The sequence below is a fragment of the Nicotiana attenuata genome, chromosome 9 (genome assembly GCF_001879085.1).
Source record: "Nicotiana attenuata strain UT chromosome 9, NIATTr2, whole genome shotgun sequence".
In the NCBI taxonomy this organism is placed as follows: Eukaryota; Viridiplantae; Streptophyta; class Magnoliopsida; order Solanales; family Solanaceae; genus Nicotiana; species Nicotiana attenuata.
Window position 1 is genome coordinate 49,283,491 of NC_031997.1, and position 16,017 is coordinate 49,299,507.

General features: G+C 35.4%; 1 protein-coding gene across 5 annotated transcripts; it reads left to right on the forward strand.

Moving 5' to 3' along the window:
* LOC109232423 (7-hydroxymethyl chlorophyll a reductase, chloroplastic) lies at positions 1,572-14,197 on the forward strand. Of its 5 annotated transcripts, none has more exons than XR_002068960.1 (21): positions 1,572-1,708; positions 1,867-1,957; positions 3,070-3,154; positions 3,595-3,706; positions 3,906-3,990; positions 4,397-4,438; positions 4,536-4,614; positions 6,721-6,772; positions 6,867-6,929; positions 7,966-8,063; positions 9,057-9,092; positions 9,171-9,232; positions 9,720-9,747; positions 10,786-10,865; positions 10,977-11,046; positions 11,134-11,191; positions 11,945-12,009; positions 12,121-12,215; positions 12,299-12,429; positions 13,580-13,755; positions 13,959-14,197. XR_002068960.1 is itself a non-coding variant. In XM_019398182.1 (20 exons), exons 1-19 carry the CDS (start codon positions 1,639-1,641, stop codon positions 12,387-12,389), a joined length of 1,362 nt encoding a protein of 453 aa, XP_019253727.1. In that variant the 5' UTR covers positions 1,572-1,638; the 3' UTR covers positions 12,390-12,429; positions 13,580-14,185. The 5 variants fall into 5 exon arrangements, 2 of the variants coding, with proteins under 2 accessions (XP_019253727.1, XP_019253728.1); XR_002068961.1 differs by having other exon boundaries at positions 13,589-13,755; XR_002068962.1 differs by having other exon boundaries at positions 13,605-13,755.

Below are 16,017 nucleotides of genomic sequence, written 5' to 3' on the forward strand. Positions count from 1 at the left end.
TCTTTCTTTTGGTGGTACACCCATGCTATAAAAATCCTAGATCTGTGTCTGGTTCCATAGCATAAGAGACTTCTTAGATATATTTTAAATATTTTTTAACTTTATCACGCTTCTTTCTAATATCCTCTATATTTCATTGTTCCTTATATATTTTTATAAAAACCTAGTGTTAATCAAAGATTGAGAGTTACTGCTTTTTTTTTTCTTTCTATTTTTCTTTACCGCATTAAGGAACGTGGTTTACAAAATGTTAGTAAATGACAGTATTATTTACAGTTCCATTGCATTTACTAGTCTTATGAATCTTTGAACGTTCAAACCACAAAAGATGAACCGAAATTGTCATAAAAAATGCATGATTTATTTTTTGGATTTCTCGATTTGGTTATGGTTTTACTTCTCAATAAATTGATAGTTTATGCGAAACTTATGTCTATCTATAAATATCGTAAACACCAACATATGAAAAAGATAAATATAATTAGGTCCTACAATTCGTATTTGGTACTGTATTTTAATATATTTTGAATTATTACAACTGCACAAGTATCCCACACCAGGTAAACTATTAACTTCTCTCTAATGATAATTATTATTACTTGCAGTATTTACAAGATTGTCTTGTACGTAGCATTTAATTAGTTGAGAAAATGTATTTATCAGTACACCAGCTATTTAAAATAATGCAACATTACACTAATATTATAGCGTGAATGAGCGACTTATCCCACATCGTCATTGAACAATACTTTTTCCTTATTTATAATAGCCAAAGGAGAGAACACTAACCGCCGAGCTCAGTAGTGTGGGCTTGTAACCCAAATGGGGGCATTAATGTAGTGGAATGTTGGGCTGCTCCAGATGGTAGGGCTTGGTGGGCTAGTTTCTGGCCTGTCCTGTCCAAGCACAGAGTTGGGTCACGTGGCCCAAGCGAAAGCATGGGCTGCTGGGCTCCTAAAGTGGGGCGGACCGCGTGAGGCTGGTTTCACAGAGCAACGAATAGCTCCCGCTCTGTGCAGTGGAAGGATTACGGGCTGGTGTTCTCCAAGCCCAACAAATGCCTCATGGGCTGCTCCAGTTAAACCTCTACTTTTTGGCCCATCTACCATTACTTTTTTAACCATTATTTTACTAATTTTTCCTGTTGCCACTTTAATAAAATCAAAATAAATATCTCTAACTTTTTATGTAGTCAAACAATATCAAAACAAATTGATATAACGGGAGTATCTTATTTTTTAATTACATAAGTATACAAGTATTATACGTTATCTGTTTCAACTTAAATGATATTTTTTTAATTAGTTTTTTTTATTTGAATATAATTTGACTTTTAATTTTTTTTAAATATTTTATCCCTAATGATAAATTTTTGCAGCCACAAACATATTATGGTCCCGTAAAATGTGAAGGATCACATGTATGAAAAGTGTTTTTTTCCCCCTTAAATTTTGTAAAGTGTAACTATGTCATCTTAAAGTGAAACGGAGGTAGTATTATTTCATAAACTTAATGTAGTACCACACGACGTCGTTAAAAGCACGGCTGTTGATTTACGTTTAATAAATTTGTGGCGCAAAACAATTCTGCAGATACACACACCCACACCAAGCTCACTGGTGACAGAGTAAAATAACAATGGCGTTGCTCACTGGAAACCTCCCTTCTTTACCTTTCAACTTTTCCATTATTTCTTCTTCATCACAAGGTTCTCTTCTCAACAATTCTACCTACACTTTACTAATATCAAAGACAGGAAAAAAAAATAAAAAGAAGATAAAACAATAACAAGCTATAGCTACAAGTTTTTTTTTTTGAAAGAAAATGCTAAATTATATTGATTATGTTACTTGAATTACTTTACAGAATCGAAAACAGTGAAAATTAGAGAAGATTGGAGGAAAAAATCACGACCTATTCCTCCTGGTGGGACTTATCCAGCTAAAGACCACTGCAGGTTCATTCTTCTGTTTTTTTCTTTAAGTTTAAATTTATTAAAATTTTAACTTTGCCTCTGAATTAGTATCCAGTACTCCATCTATTTCATTTTAGGTTACACTTGTTTGACTGGGACGGAGTTTAAAAAAGACTTAAAGATTTTTGAAAATTATAACCTTTAAACAAGTCATATGCATTTGTGCGGCTACAAATCAATCATTAAAGGTATAATAGTATAATGAGGATTTTAAAGTAAAATTTTATGAATATAGAAAGGTGTCATTCTTAGACCGACTAAAAAGAAAAGTGTGTCATATAAATTGTGATTACGGGAGTATACACTTTAAAAAGGTAGGATAATTGAATGAGTTTGTTGGGTATATTTAGACAAGAGTTGAAAATTAGAATTAATTAAGTATTTCCTTCTAATAATTTTTTTATTTTTTATTGTTAGATATTTCGTAGGTTAGAATAGTGAAAATGTTGTAAGGAGAAGATAAAAAGAGGGTCTCCTGTTGTTATAGTTTTTTGATTATTATGTGTTTGAAATGTTTTCTTTTGAGGAAACTATGGTGTGTGAATTCTCATAAAATTCATAGTAAATGTGAAACAATTATAGAATAAATATGCGGGATATTGGACATTATTTGGCAGAAGTGAAAAAAGAATGTGAAATGTGCAATTTGAAATTAAGGGAGTGTTTCGTTGGGTAAAGCCTCATAGTATTTCCGTTTATGCATATTTTAGAATATTTCTGGTGTTAAAACTTGAAAGAAGTACTTTGGGGTTAATTTTTTTATAAATGGAAAGAAGAAAAGTTTGAATGTGTTATATGTTAAGTTTGCTAGGAAAGGAATATGTTAATCTAATGCTTGGAAGACTGAAAGTAATTGCCGATGTCACATGAATGTCGTACACAATAACTGATGATATTACATACTAGTAATTCGACGTTTTGGATGATTATAATTTCAGTATGTTGTTTCACCATATCTTCATACTTATTAAAATTAATTGCTTGCCAATTTTGTGACATTTTCTTAATAATCATATTTAGTTTAGTGGTACCAGGACTAGCTATAGGTTTTTATATAACTTTCTGATGGTCGTATAATATTTTCTGGTTTGCAGCCAATGTGGTTTGTGCGACTCTTACTACATTGCCCATGTCAAGAATGCATGTGCTTTCTTGGGGGATGGCATGTCTAGAATTGAAGTGAGTCTTTCTCCGCTTTTGTACTAGTCATGATACTGTTAGCTTTAGTTGCAGTTCTGATTGTTTATTATCTTGTGACATTTCAAGATTTATTTTGCCCAATTTCGCACAAGTTCATTTTACTTGTTCTTCTTTTGTCCTCATAGAGATTCATAAGGGGAACTTTGTCCAAAGGAACTTGGTAAAGGTTGAAATTTTGTCCTGTTTTTAGTTTGGGTGGTGGTCGAGGGTGATACATAGTGCATATTTGCTCTTTTATGATAAAGATTGATTGGACTACTTACTAATAAAACTCTGGTGCTAGCTGCAAGTAGTATCTCCTAGGAATACACTATCAACTCAGACCTGCTATGCTATGTAGAATCTGCTCTTTTAGTTGAAGTTATATGATAGCTCAAAGTAACCAGATAATGTTGACTGTTTCTTATCTTCTGCTTCAGGCTTTGGAGCCTACTGTCCATGGACGAGGACGGAAAGAAGACTCGTTTGATGAGATTTATATGGGAGTGTATGAGAATCTGTTGTATGCTCGTAAAATGCAGCCTGTGGAAGGTAAAACTTTGGATCTGGTAAATAGTATTCCATTTCAAATGTACAATTGTTTGTCTTCTTGTGCTCCTCTACTAAATTTAACAAATTAGTTAGTTTTCCGGGAGATCTATAGATTTGTTTTTGAGTGAGTTGTTACTGCATGCCTACCTCTTATCAAACATCTGCAATTTTGATTCCATCTTTTCATTCTGGCTTTCAGGAGCTCAATGGACGGGGATAGTGACAACTATTGCAGTGGAGATGCTAAAAGCTGGGATGGTGGAAGCTGTTGTTTGTGTTCAGAGGTACGGTCTGCATCCAACATGGTTAAAAAGAATTTTGGTTCTCCCTCCTGGTTACTTTCATTGCATTAGTTATGCATTTGAAATTCTGGTTAGTTATTCCATGGTAGCCCTTATTAATAATGATCTAGAAAACCTCACATATTTCAGTACGCATAAAAGTGAAGAATTGTCTTGGTGGAAATCATGATTTTCGTTTTAAGCATTACGTAACATCCTAAAACAGAAAGTAGTACAATATGCATGGCACTGAAGGTTTTTATATTTATGAAATAATTAATACACCAATGTATAGAACTTGATCTTGTTCATTCTTCTGCAAATTGCTACTTTCACGTATTTTCCTTTTCTCTTCCCCATTATATCCAACAATTTATGGACTCTTACCTTCTTCTTTACATTGTTTTAGTGATCCGGAAGATCGATTTACTCCCCGACCTGTCCTGGCAAGGTTTGTGAATGAAATTTCTGTGGTATCTATATCCATGCTGACATATTGATATATTTACCCATTTCCATCCTCCTCTCTGCTTTCATGTTTTCAAAAGGACTCCAGAGGAAGTTATAGCAGCTAAAGGTGTCAAGCCAACACTATCTCCTAATCTAAATACTCTCGCCTTAGTTGAGGTTTCTTCATTCACTTCCATTAGCATCAGAATTATTTACTTGTTTATTATCATCATCAATGCATTTAAATTTAAGTCACTTTATTAAATTTCTGACTGGAGCATGTTGTCCAGATTGAAGATGTCATATCTCTCCTCAGTAGGTCAATGAGACTTCCGTAATTGGAGATTTCATTAAGATGTCATATCTCTTGATAAGTCAGTGAAACTCGTGTAACTGTGCTTTGTAATTTACCCCAATTGGAGATTTCATTAAGAGAAGTTATTTTGATTTATGTTTTTATATTTTGGTTCGAGCTGAATTCCTTTTCCTTGCAATGTCATCTTGCTTGTCCCCAAATGTGTCTTCTCTTTCTTCTGGGAGAGATCGTAGGTTCTTCAGTTGACTTCCTTTTGACACTGTCAGACTGCTTTTCCTCAATTGCTTCCTCCCTTTCCTTTGGGAACTAGCTGCTCTTTCTTTTGTCCTCCTACATGCCAAGCTTTATCGCACATTGAGTAGTCACCCACAGTAGAAGCAGTCTAGTTAGGAGCTACTTTAGGTAATGACATCTACTCTTTGTATAGAAGGTGGTTAACCCTGTTTTAGAATCTCTTAAAAGGTGAAGCCAAAGAATGGTGTTGTCTCTGGTAGATGCTATAAAGAGTAGTTTCTGTTGAATCCTTTCTGGTGCCTTTTTTGGACAGTTTTTTTTCAAGACATGGCAAAAGGACAAATTATTGAAAAGAATTTAGAACGGCCATGAATTTTGTTGTTGTCGTAGGACCCATAGACTATTCTTATTGTTCTCCTCTCCCATTTTACCATTAACGTATGAAATAGTGTTTCTGTTGCGTGTGCCTTCTCCCTTGTGTAATATCTCAATTATTATTATTTTGTTATCTTTTTTAGAAGATGTGATATTTCTCATTTATGAAGCTACTTTACTTCAACTATCTGCATTTTAATTCCTATGTGTGTCTGTCTCTGTGTTACTACATGGTTGTATGAGAAGGGTACTTCCAATTTTGTTTTTATGGTGATTTATACGAAAAAATCTTTATAAAAGTTATGCCCCTTCGGCAAAATTTCTTCTAAGAGTTTGTGTTCTGACAAGATTTCTATATCAGTGGCTGTTTATGTCTCTAGCATGACTACTTCATGAAAAAAAGACGTTGTAATTGTCCAATACTTCGTGAGAAAGGATTCACTACTACGAAATCCATCAGGGTTAAAAAGTGTTAGACTTTTAGAATGCCCTTTATTGTTAATCCTCCAATCAATGTCCAATGAAATACTTTTGCAATCTTTTAAACACGGATCTTCCTAAGCAAGCAAGAATCAGCTGTTATGCTTTGAAGAGAGGTATAAACCGTGGTCCATTCCCTTTCTTGGGTCCGCTGCAGGTTCGGCTGCAAGTGGAAGCATACTGATCAGCTTGTGGACTTCCTGGTTCCTCCATTCTTTACCTTGAAAGGGAGGGGTGGGGGGGGGGGGGGGGGATAGGAAGGAATTATGTTAGAGAATGCTACACTTGTCTGTCATGGGTTGTGTAAGGGTTTCAAAGGGATTTAAATAATCCTGGGCTACTCCAACCATTGCCTTAAGATTTTGGGTTGGATGGTCAGGTTCTTTCACATAGTATCAAAGCCAAACTCTGGTGAGCCTGTTTGCACAGCCGCTCTATCCTATTGTTCTATTGCTCTGGGCTTCTCTCTCTCTCATTTAATTTTAACACCTTTTTGGATGGTTTTTGGCTTCTGTTCATATATCCCTGCTTCAATCAAGCTTAAGTTAGTAGTTGGCTACAGATTGATTTTCTGAGAGAGCAAATACAATAGAAATCATGCATTCAAATCTGACAATTTTTCCTGAGATCTTTCTTTTCTGGTGCTCTCTTTTTTATTCTTGTCATTAGATCTCATATTTACTCTTGAAATTCTTTTATTTCATATACTGAGCTTCTATTTATCTTCTTGTCATAACAATGAAATCCATACAATTACACACTTTCTAGTTGTGCATGCTTTATTGCATTACAAATTGATTTAAAAGGAGTTTTCACTGAAAACTGTAGTGCAAGTTTACAGTATAATTTGATGTAAGCAATCTTCTTCCTTGAAACAGGCAGCTGGTGTGAAGCGACTTCTGTTCTGCGGTGTTGGCTGCCAAGTGCAAGGTATTCATGTTATTATGATCTCTTTGTTTCTGCTTTTAAATTATCGTTTATCATTATATCTATATCACAAGCAGAGCAATTTCGTAACTTGCAGCTTTAAGATCAGTGGAGCAATATTTGAATCTGGAAAAGCTATATGTTCTAGGCACTAACTGTGGTAAGTAAACAGATGCATTCATAAATTCCTTCTCACATCTTTGACTATATCGATTATTCTACCAACTGTTAGAGATTTTGATGAAGGTAGCAATCAAGTCTGTTTGGACAGAGATTTGACCTATTTATTTTTGCTAAATGACAAAAGCTTTGATCTATTAACATAATTCAGAAAGAGTGCCTATTGGCCTAACAATGACATACTATAGTAGTTGAAACCTCTGTTAGGATACCGCTGTTGCAGCTCTCTGTGCCAAAAATGGAAGTTCCTCAGTGCCATGCATATCTGTATAGAGATATGAGGAAAGAGAACATTGTCTGTCCTAAGTAGTCTGTGATAGAGATATTTGAGTTGTGACTGAGATCTTGTGCCTCTATAAGTCATCAAGTAACTGATAGAGTTCATCAACTCTCCTGATATTGCAAGCTTCTTTTGACTTCGAGTCCAAAATGGTTCTCCTTCCTGTTACCTGCACACTTCATAAATATTAGACTTCTGCTGATAGGATGTTTTGTGGATAATGCTGAAAGTGTTACATGAGAGATTATCTCCATACAGTCTCTGTTTCTGTAAGCCAACTCTTGCTCTATCAACAACATCAAAACTTACTATCTTGAATCCTCCTCCTATATCTACATGATGCTTCTCAAAGAGCTGTTCCATAAGGTCTTGTCCCTGTTTCAATCATCCAACAGCTTTTTGAACCGCATATTTGTCTACAATAAACCTTCCTCAATGAAGCCTGTTCCTCTACACCAAATCTCAATAGCCATTCACCTAATAGGGCCTTGCTGAACACCATTATGTGTCAGAGGCCTAGTTCCCCAATTTTTGTGAAGGAGTAAATACCCTCGAATTAATCAGATGATATTTCTTCACAAAGATTCCACTGAAAATTTTCCAGTTTCTCCACTACAGAAGCAGAGAGGGAAAGAAAGACATATAGTTGGTGGGATTGTCTACAAATTGCTTTTTATCAAAAACTCCTTTCCCCTAGATATTTTAGCCGATATTACTGACAGTAGTTTCTTGACAGTGGATAATGGAAAACGAGAAGGCTTAGATAAGTTTCTGAAGGCCGCTAGCAGTGAACCTGAAACAGTTCTTCACTATGAGTTTATGCAAGACTACAAGGTGTGCTCCTGTTATAGTACTTTCATATGAAAAAGGGGTGTGCTAATGCTACTCTTTCATGACAAACTCACCTTCTTTGTGAGACAACCTATGCATCACCTCTGTGATCTTGCAATTCTATACATTCAAGTATAAGCACAAGGAAACCAACTTCTATATTCTCATGTACTTGTCACGGCGATCTGTTTTCTGAATGTTGTATTCTTAAACTTGGCTAAACAATCTTTCTTAACCTGATGACTAGTGTGTTCTGCGTAGAAGATGGTTTTATTTGGCTGGTGAGTCAATTCACTCTTGAAGATGCATTTTACTCTTGGCGTAACTGGTAAAGTTGCTGTCATATGACCAGGAGGTCACGGGTTCAAGCCGTGGAAACTGGCCTCTTGCAGAAATGCAAGGTAAGGCTGCGTACGATAGACCCTTGTGGTCCGGCCCTTCCTCGGACCCCGCGCATAGCGAGAGCTTAGTGCACCGGGCTGCCCTTTTTTACTCTTCATCCCAATTAATTTGTATGCCAGTCTCGTTATCTGGCACGTATCAAAATGTTTGATACCATTTTACTAATAGTATTATTTTATACAACTTTCACAAGTTTCTAGAATACAAGTCTTTTAAACTATTCCAAAATTTAAGGTGTGATTTGATGTTTCTATGTCAACTAACTTCTTTAACTACTATTTAGTATTTTCTTCCATTACTACTTATTTAATACACAAGTTGAAATAATGTCTTTAACATAAAAGTTGACAGAGGGTGTACTGTTCTATGTTGCATCAAATCTGCCTATAAGTAGGAACTTGCAAATGAGGAAGAAAAAACTAAGCTCATATGTGTCTCATTATCCTCTTAGATGAAAATATTTCGACAGTTAATCCTATATAACCATATTTTAGGTTTCTAATTTTATTATCATCTAAAGGATATACTATTGAATTATGTATGCTGGTGTTCTAATCAGTTTAACATACCTGTCTAAGCTCTACATTTCAACAGGTCCATCTGAAGCATTTAGATGGCCATATTGAAGAGGTAAAACAGTATCTACTTTTTCATATCTTCTGTTTTGTCTTAATGCTGTTTATTCAGATTTATATTTTACTAAAGCAGGTTCCCTATTTCTGTTTACCAGCAAATGAGTTGGTTGATGTTATTGCACCATCTTGTTACAGGTATTTCAATTGCTTATTCTTGATTTGCTGACAGTCTTTAAATATTATATGTATACTTATTCCAATTAGCATTTTATGGGCAAAATTCCTTCAGTATTGGAATATAACAACTAGGGAGCAAGTTGATAAGCATGTTTTTATGTGCACAAGGTAGTCTGATGGGGTTATACTTTCTATATGATCTCTAGTTTTCACTAGTCAATCGTCGCCTTTTACTTGAGCAGTTAAGTCAAGATCAGTAAACACTGTCAATTGAAATAAATAAATTAAACAATTAAACATCTATTAAACAATATCAATATGGGTTGCTGTCTAACAGATGTCCTTAAAGTAATGATGCTCTCTAGGTGTAGAAGTTTGAAAGAACATTCTATACAAGGTTAATGTCCTGTATTCTCATGTATCATATATTGCATTATACTGTCTCTACTTCTTCGGAGTATTAACTCGTGCTGATTTGTAAAGTATTCTTTTTTCTGTGTTACAGCTGTTTTGACTACACAAATGGCTTGGCGGTGAGTTTTATGTTCATAACCAAAGGTCCTGATACACTGTATAATACACTTCTTACAAAGAGTACTGATAAAAGAAACATAGGCGAGCTGCAGGTGCCACAGTGCATATGCATACATTAGATTTCCATAGAGCAATAAAAAGAGTACTCTAACTGCTGCTTTGACCAGTCTTCAGAATTTGAAGTGTTCAGTATTAGAATATTAGAGTTAGAATATTATAAGTGTTAAGTTCTTAAGATATTATCTCATTGGACAAATATCATATGTTTTTTTGTGTTTGACATCTATAATATCTTTTCTACATTTCTGTATTTCAAAAATATCAAACCCAAATTGTTCTCCGCACCTTGGGTTTTAGGGGGCATGTTAGAATGTTAAGTGTTACTAATGGAGTATGAAAAATTTAAAATGTTAGATGTGTTAAGTTTGTAAGTTAGATTATCCTGCATTAACAGATGAGTATTATTGTTTGATCTTATAGATAGGTGTGTATTGCAGTCATCAAATTGTCAAATCTTGAATATGTCTCCTCTTATTTTCTCAAAAAAAGAAGCTTTTCCAGTGCTTAGTTTCCTGAGGGGGAAAAAGGTTTTGCAGAAGTAGTCTCAATCATTGTCAAACTCAGAAATTTGGTTTTGGAGCTGCACCTGGCTACTAATTTGCTCCAACTGTTTCTTAAGTGAAAGCTTGTGACATATCCAGAGATGAGATTCCGTGGTTCACGTCCAGAAGGAATTTTGTAGTCAAGTCCTTTTGGTCCTGGATTAATGCATGGTGGTCCAGTTCATATGTTTGCTCTTTAAGGTTTTCACAAAGCTTTTTCAGTAAACGTACCTTATCAAAAAAAGATTTTTCAGTAAATGTTTGATGCTACATTTATTATCCATTGCAATTAAGTACTTTTTGCTCCTAAAAGATTTACCTGTTGCTGTCCTGCTCCATTACGGTGGTGTTCCAGATGTTACTGAGGCAGATTATTTCTTCTGAATAAAAGCAAAACTTGATATCCTGTTAACCTTACCTTCAAGAAAATTTCAGGATTTGGTGGTGGGATACATGGGTGTACCAAAATATAGTGGAATCAGCATGATGCAGCATCCGCAATATGTTACAGTCAGGTAAAGTAATGCCAAATGTTTTAATCCTTTGACTGGGTACAAAGGGCATGTCGTTTGCTTTACCATGGAATAAGCTTTTTAAAGAGATACTTTTGCATATTCCTAATGCAGAAATGAACGTGGTAGAGAAATGCTAAGCCTTGTCGAGAACCTTTTGGAAATTACTCCAACGATAAGTAGTGTAATAGATGCTGCTCCATCTCGTAACGTTGCCCTTAAACTCTTTCTTGTATAATATAACTATCTTAAGGCATGCATCTTATTTCAGGGTAACCGGCGTCTATTTGTCGTAGAAACCGTGAAGGCAGATGATGAAGCAAAATTTGGTATGCGGTTATCTTGTGTAATATAGTCATCATAAGTAGTTACTAAGCAGACTCTCTGTGTACCCATGCTAGTTCAGAATTTGATATCTTCTCTCGGGTTATGTACTGTTCTTGGTGGGTCCATCTGCGAGGCACGTACTTTAATCAACTATCTGAGTTTTTATCTCATCTTTATCACCTCGATGTCGTAGAAAAATGGGAACTGTAGGGGATTATGCAAAATTCAATCCTTTCTTATGTCGTGTCTCATTTTCTAATTTTTGCTTGTTCAAGTTCTGCAGCCTTTAATGAATTTATTACTACGCTTAGACCACCCTTAATTCATAAATTTCTTAGTCTATTATTTGCTGATTCTGGTCCTTGACAAATACTCTTCTTTATGTTTAGCTATTTCACCATTGTTTATCTAATCAGATTTTTCTGGATGGGAGAGAGACTGATCATAGTTGACTCTCAAATAAGTTTGATATTTCTTATAGTATATCTGTTATGTTGTATATACAGGCATAGCAAAACACTACTTCATTTACTTCTATAGTATGTGGCACATCTCATTGACTATTTACGCTGGCCTAAGAGTTAACCTTAATTTGTTTTGATCATTAAAAGTCAAGTGGTTGGTATTGCTCAAGGCAGAATCCTGAGAAGTAAATCTTTTTCTGTTATGATCTTGAAGTAAATATTTTTCTCTATGATGTTTGAACCTTTCTCCATGATCTCACAAGACTCATGCAAAACTTTCTGAATTTCCAGGAAGAGGTCCTGCTCAACCTGCTCCAAAGTTTGTTGGAAATTTAATTGCATTTTTTCTCAACATAGTAAGATTTTTTTTGTTCATATACTTGTGAATTTCAGAAATGATAATAAATTCCTTCTCAAAAAGAAATGATCATAAATTCAATGTGCTAAACTTGGTTCTCTGGGTTCAGGTTGGACCGAAGGGTCTAGAATTTGCACGTTACTCACTAGATTACCACACAATCAGAAATTATTTACATGTAGTCCGCAAGTGGGGAAAGGAAAGGTTTGTAGAGAATTAATGTTTATTCCAGTATGAGGGATAAACTCGTGTTCTTCTCTAACTACTGTGATATTTGTGAAAGGCAGAGCTGACAGACACATGCCAGCATATGCAAAGAAAATTGTTAGCATGTACAATCAGAGTGGAGAAATTGATCAAATGCTTTCCAGCAAGTGAATAATTTGATGGTGAACCTTTGGTGATTGCAACTTCTCATGTACGTAAATAGCGTCAATTTTTAAAAACATTACTGCATGTATTATCAAAAGCAGAGATGCATCCGGTCTATAGAAGTTTGAGGTAGTCCAATTTTTACATTTCAAATTGAACATGCATTTGAAATAACACATTTTGATAGAGCAAAAGCAATTTCTTGTATAATAATTAACTATGTTGATTATTGGTAAAAAAAATTCTTCATATATGTGACTTAGTTTCAGATGCTTGAGTACTGAATGTAATAATTTGCTTATCAGTAGTCAATTCGACCTCTCTCCAGAATGAAATCTTAAGATGATTTATAGTTTTCGAAGATAAAACTTTCATCTTTTCAAACCATGTACAACGTATAATGATATGGAAATTCATTTTTCTAACATATCTTAGAAATGGTTAAAAGTATTAGTCATATACAATGAAAGCTGACTGGTGGACTATGAACTCAAATGGAGGGGAAGTTTCTTATCCAGGTACATGACTTTCTTTGCTCTAAGAGATAAAAGATGGTGAAAACAGAATTGTTGGTTTATGATCAATGCTTGATCGTTTGGATTTTTCGGAGTTCCTTCTCCAGACATGAATGTTCATAGGCATTGTTCAATGGACTTCTTAAGTGGATTTTTACACAGAAAGTAGTCAAGGAAATTAACAAGGACTCTTGTCACACAAGTTAATCCACACTTATTTACGTGAGGATTTATAACAGAGATGCAAACATCAGTGTTAGGGTGCAACTTTAGAGGTGGATACAAAGACATAAACTTTTTGGAAGTTAGGATGGAAAAGAAATCACTAAGTGTTAGGAGTATTAATCTGTGTAATTAAACATTAAAGGGCAGCCCGGTGCACTAAGCTCCCGCTATGCGCGGGGTCCGGGAAGGGCTGGACCACAGGGGTCTATTATACACAACCTTACCTTGTATTTCTGCAAGAGGCTGTTTCCATGGCTCGAACTCGTGACCTCCTGGTCACATGGCAACAACTTTACCAGTTAAGCTAAGGCTTCCCTTCTGTGTAATTAAACATTCTGATTTTTTTTAGAAGTTCTTTACTAAGTCTTAGCTGCAGTACCTGCAGGTCTCTCCTTGAAATCTTGTAGCCTGTTGTCTCACGTTTTTATGTAACACCTATACATATTTTAACTTCAGCAATCACAGGATACACAATCTTCAGGTAGGACATGCAGCAGTAAGATACAAGGACAGTGCCCACCATCCAACTCAAGTGAACACTTGCAAAGTGATTGCATGATAGATCAGAGCATGAAGGAATGGGCATTCTCATGGATATGGTCTGTGACCAGGCCATGTGTATTCCTCTCTCGGTAAGAGCGATGTCCAATAATATGTCGCAAGGTTAGAAAAACCTAAGTAAATTCCACTGCAAAATGACATAATAACAACTGTAGCTTCAATGTCATGTGTTAAATTCAAACACTTTGCATGGAGCAAGTTGAGGAACATGAACTGTGTGTTTTAAGTTCAATAAGGTTTGAAGCTGACTTATTTTTATATACTTTTTTGCAAGACTTTTGTATGTGGTGGTGAAGCAATTCTAGATGGGACACTAGATAAAGGTTTGCTGCATGCTTGATTCAACAGCATGGGAACTCATATGGGTTGTCTATATATGTACTACTGCTTTGGATTTTCTTCTTTTTGTTAAATCTTTTCTGTCAGTAGAATTCTTTTGTTCTTCTTCATTGTGAAATGGGAAATTTAAGTCATGTTGGATCTGATTGAAAAACCAAGTTAGTTCAATTCCCATTTTTTTTTTTATAATAGATTGTTAAAAACAGGAAATAAAATTTGTCACCAAGGAGACAACCATGGACCACTTTTCTGAACCTATAAACAGCCTTCTTCCTCCCACAGTTCCCTTCATACCCCCCCCCCCCCACCCCCTTTAAATTTTAATAAGAAAAGAGAGAGAGAAATGAAAACTACAGTTTATAGATATTGTACAGGAACCTAATAAAGAAGAATGAGACAGGAGAAAAATCTAGGATGCTAACATGGAAATGATTCATATAGATTTTGCTGATAGGTAGCTTGACTAGATGGATAAAATGAATCATTGTTTTTATTTTCCAATTTTCTATTTTTGGTAAGGCAAGCTGTTATATGAGATATTATGAACAAAATGTTAGAAATATTTTGACTTCTGAGGAAGGGAATATGTGGATGAAAAGGATTTAGGAAATTTCCAATTCATTCATGGTGCTTTGACCCCTGAGCTACCCCATCCATGCAGTTGTCCCCTTTGAAATTCAAGATAATCTCACTTCACTAGGTGATAATGTCTGAGCTAGACTCATATGGCACTAGTCTGAGGTATGGAATTCTAATTCTATCTAATTTGGGAAACCTCTTAAAAGTATACTATTATACATGTGACTCTTTAAGAAAGATTAAACAGTATCAAACTATTCTCCAAGTTTGACTTTTTCTTTAATAACCGAGAAATTTTTGAGGGCTAGCTAGCTGGTGCCCTATTCGATACTCAGTGAATAATGGGCTCATTCCTTACCCTTTTTTATATACCAAGCTTTTTGTCTGCGGTAAAGCTGTCTCTGTGTGACCTATAGGTTACGGTTCAGCCGTGGAAGCAGCTACTAATGCTTGCATTAGGGTAGACTATTTATATCACACCCCTTGCGGTGTATCCCTGCCGGATGCTTTGTGCATTGGGCTGCTCTTTTTGTCCGCGGTAGAATTATAAACTTATGATGTGCGTCTAACCCACAGATCACGTGCTGCGGTTTTATACTGAACCAAGCCTTGGGGCTATCTTACAAGTTTGACTTGAAGGCAATGGAATCTTTTTAACCCTCCCTTTTCTTTTTTTTTTTTTTTTTTTGTGGGCTCTATCCATGTGCTTGGCAACATGGAGGTGCTCTAAGAGTTTTACATAGGTATTTCCTGAACTAAAGTTGTGAAGAGTCTCTGTCATATTTAAATAGAAATAAGGGATGTTCTGGAATTATGGATATTTGGTCCACCATATTTAATGGGACCCTAGGTGGACCATGTTCTAAAGATAGATCCCATCAGTAGAATAAATGACTAGGGTGGACCAAAATTTATTGAGTGAGAGAACCTATCTATTACCTTTGACCCTTCTTTACCAACTTGATAAAATCAGAAAATGAATTTTCCTTCACAAGTACTGAAGCATGATGTACGAGAGGCAATAACAACAACAACAACAATCCACTACAATCCCACAAGTGGGGTCTGGAGAGGGTAGTGTGTATACAGACCTTACCCCTACCCGAGGGGTATATATGCTATTTCCGAAAGACCCTCGGCTCAAGAGTCATGATGCATAAATTGAACAACATACTTACATAGTACATCACTCTTTTTAAATACTTTTTGTGGAACTGGTTAAATTACTTACAGGGAAAGGAGATATATAAAGTCACATTTTCTATTACATATTATTCACCTTTTGTACAAATTTTCCTTAGAAGTAGATGCTGAAAAAGCCTCTTCTTCCTACAAAAATTCCCAAATATGAATTTTGGGATTTCTCTGGAGAGGGCTGCCCTCTGTTTTGTCTCTTCCTTCTCTTGTCACAAATG